Consider the following 3,043-nt stretch of genomic DNA (forward strand, 5'->3'; position numbering starts at 1 on the left):
GTCTGGAGTTCGAGACCAGGCTGGCCAACATGGTCAAACCCTGTCTCTAATAAAAACACAGAAATTAGCTGGGCGTGGTGGCGCGCGCCTGTGATCCCGGCTACTCGGGAAGCTGAGGCAGGAGAATCGCTTGAACCTGGGAGGCAGAGGTTGCAGTGGGCCGAGATCGTGCCACCACACTCCAGTCTGAGTGGCAGAAAGAGACTCCGTCTCAAAAAAAAAAAAAACAAAAACAAAACAAAACAAAAGAAAAAAAAGAGAATGTGGTCGGGATACCTACTGGGATCAGCTTCTGGTGGGATGGGACAGGTAGCAGGTGCAGGCCGCGCCCCCAGCACCGACCACGGGTCTCTAAGCATTGGTAGGTGTCGACTGCAGGGCTCATTCTGGCTGGAGGAACATGATTTATTGGTTCTTTCAGTTTACCACATCCGACTCGCGTCTCGGCCCTGGTCCGCCTTGCGGACTTTAAAGCAGTAAGTCCAGGGTTTGGGGGGAACGTGCTCACCGGACGGTAGCTCACAGGACCCTGGAGGGTCCTGGGCATGGCATCTCGGCCGGACTCCCCGCTGGGCCCACGAAGGAGAAAGCCTGCATCGGATTCCTGAGCCCGAGCCCAGGTCCCAGCGCCTACAGGGTCAAGTCCGGTCTCACGGTGACCTCCCGCCGGCGCCGCCTTCGCTAACCATCCAGTTCTTCCTCCAGGCCACGTTCTCCTGCGTGGTCGCTGCCTCCTGCAGAGTGGCCACCAATAGCTGCTGGGTCTTGGCCATCTCCTCCCTGCTCCGCGGGTCCTGCAGTGCCATCTCCTGAGGGCAGGAAGGGGAGTTCGCAGGAGCTCCAGTACGGGGCTCTCCACCCGCCCACCCATCCTCGGGACTACCAGTTGCTTCTACCTTTAGCATTTCCTGCTTCCGCTGCTCTCCCGGGGTCACGATAGCAAGGAGCGCGAGGCCCACGCCAGCCCCTGCGCCCAGCAATGCGACTGTGATCAGCATTTTCCGCAAGAACGCCATGGCCGCCTGCACAACCAGCAGGGCGCCCACGGGAGTTCGTCGCAGCCGCGAGCTGTACCCGCGCGGTCTCACTGCCCCTTCGCGCAGGCTAGAGCGCCCTATAGCAGAAACCATAGATAAACGGCGGGCTAGAGAGGACCCACCCAAGGAAACGTTTAGAATCCGGAGCACCGGGATCTCAAGTTTAGCTGAGGGGGTTGAGGGTGTCCAAGAAGCGCTGGCGCCAAGGGCTGAGCGCGGGCACCCTGTATCCTCAGTTCCGGGGTGGGATTGCTAGGGGGAGAGTCCGTGTCTTCATGGTTGCCGTGGGTTTTATGATTGCCCATTTTTCTGTCTTCCGACGTTTCCCGATCAGTAGAGCCCCGAGCTGTGCTCTGTGGTTTCCTGCAGTCACCTGGGCGTTTTCAACACAGCGAATGGAAGTCATCCACACACATACACATCCCTCTCCATCCCCTCAACTCTGGAACAAACACTGAAAGTCAAGTGTACTGGTTGGAGAAATGGGTAATAGTAACTTATCTTTAACATTTATTTTACAAACAACTTGTTCCTTTTCTCGTTATGGTACACACTTGGTATTGTCTAGGGCTTTTTTTGGTTTTGTTGTTAGTGTGTGGGCGTGGTTTTGTTTGTTTTTGGACACAAGGTCTCGCTTTTGTCGCCCAGGGTTGGAGGGCAGTGGCGATCATGGTTCACTGAAGCCTCGACTTCCAGGGCCCAGGGGATCCTCCTGCCTCAACTTCCCGAATAGCTGGGATTACAGACGTGCACCACCACGCCCGGCTGGTATTGCTTTTTGTTTTGCTTTGTTTTCTTTTTCTTTTATTTATTTATTTTTTTTTTTGAGACGGAGTCTCACTCTGTCACCCAGACCGGAGTACAGGGGCAGGATCTTGGCTCACTGCAAGCTCCGCCTCCGGTTTCACGGCATTTTCTTGCCTCAGCCTCCCGAGTAGCTGGGACTACAGGGGCCCGCCACCACGCCCGGCTAATTTTTTGTAATGTTAGTAGAGACGGGGTTTCACCATGTTGGTCAGGCTGGTCTCGAGCTCCTGACCTCGTGATCCGCCTACCTCGGCCTCCCAAAGTGCTGGGATTACAGGCGTGAGCCACCGTGCCTGGCTGTTTTGCTTTGTTTTCAACCACTAAAAGGCTGGATTCGTTTAACATACTGAATTCTGCTTTACAGAAGAAAACACCTTTTAGCTGTGTGACTGATCACAGGCAAGTTCTTGTGCCCTGGTTTCTGCATCAGAAAATGAGCTTCTAACAGTACTTGTCTCACAGTTTTAGGAGAATTAAATGAGTTATATGTAAAGCAATTAAAACAGCTCCTGACAAAGAGTAAACACCATATAAATATTCATTAAATAACATACAAACATGCCAGGTTGGGAAAATCAGTAAGCAAAGGAGTCAGGAATTTCCAAGTTGGTTATCACGACTCTTGGCCCACAGGGCTTTAATCCAGGTGCCCTTGTCTCCTACCCTTGCTGCCATCCCAGTGTCTCCAGGGAGTAAGTAGAAATAAAGATCTGATCTCATCTCTTGGGCATTTTCCCCTCCCCTGAAAGCCCATAATCCCTTAGCACAGTCAATGCTTAAGGCGCCAGGCTCCAAAGAAGATTAAAGGAACAGTTTGTGGGATGCACTGGGCAGGAGTACCCTCCTCTGAGTTCAATCATCTTGCACTCTAAGAATCACCACCATGGCCCTCGTGCCAGGGAGAAGCAAGGAGGATGGGCTTTGGACTACAAATAGCCCAGGCTCCTCCCAGCATCCAGAAAGTCCCAGGCCGCCCAACACTCTCTGTGACATAGAAGATAATTGGCAAGGTTGAAGGTCACTGGCATATTCAGGTTATACTTCCCCACCCCGTGTCTGGCAGCTGGCTTACCTTCCAGTTTGGCCGAACCTCCTTGCTGTCCCTGTTCAGGATTTCTCTCAAAAGTCCCATCTGCTGTCTATTGTGGTGGAAGCCTCTGAGATGAATGAAGACAGTGGGGATCTCCATTGGCCCCATG

At 53.2% G+C, this 3,043-nt stretch overlaps 1 protein-coding gene across 1 annotated transcript; it reads right to left on the minus strand.

Annotated features, from left to right (window-relative positions):
* Positions 1 to 384: 384 nt before the first annotated feature.
* On the minus strand, positions 385 to 1,520 carry UQCC3 (ubiquinol-cytochrome c reductase complex assembly factor 3). Its single transcript, XM_017878366.1, has 2 exons — positions 897 to 1,520; positions 385 to 809 (listed from the first exon to the last, which is right to left on the minus strand). The coding sequence occupies exons 1-2, from the start codon at positions 1,128 to 1,130 to the stop codon at positions 651 to 653; spliced, it is 393 nt and encodes a 130-aa protein (XP_017733855.1). The 5' UTR covers positions 1,131 to 1,520; the 3' UTR covers positions 385 to 650.
* Between the last annotated feature and the right edge of the window lie 1,523 nt (positions 1,521 to 3,043).

Source organism: Rhinopithecus bieti, unplaced genomic scaffold (assembly GCF_001698545.2).
Source record: "Rhinopithecus bieti isolate Rb0 unplaced genomic scaffold, ASM169854v2 scaffold_11488, whole genome shotgun sequence".
Lineage (NCBI taxonomy): Eukaryota > Metazoa > Chordata > Mammalia > Primates > Cercopithecidae > Rhinopithecus > Rhinopithecus bieti.

Excerpts from the sequence above, each read along its gene's own strand:
- UQCC3 (XM_017878366.1), bottom strand. The coding sequence starts at position 1,130 with ATGGTTTCTGCTATAGGGCGCTCTAGCCTGCGCGAAGGGGCAGTGAGA. Across the intron at positions 810-896 it reads GGAAGCAGGAAATGCTAAAG|GAGATGGCACTGCAGGACCC; the intron begins GTAGAAGCAACT and ends TCCTGCCCTCAG.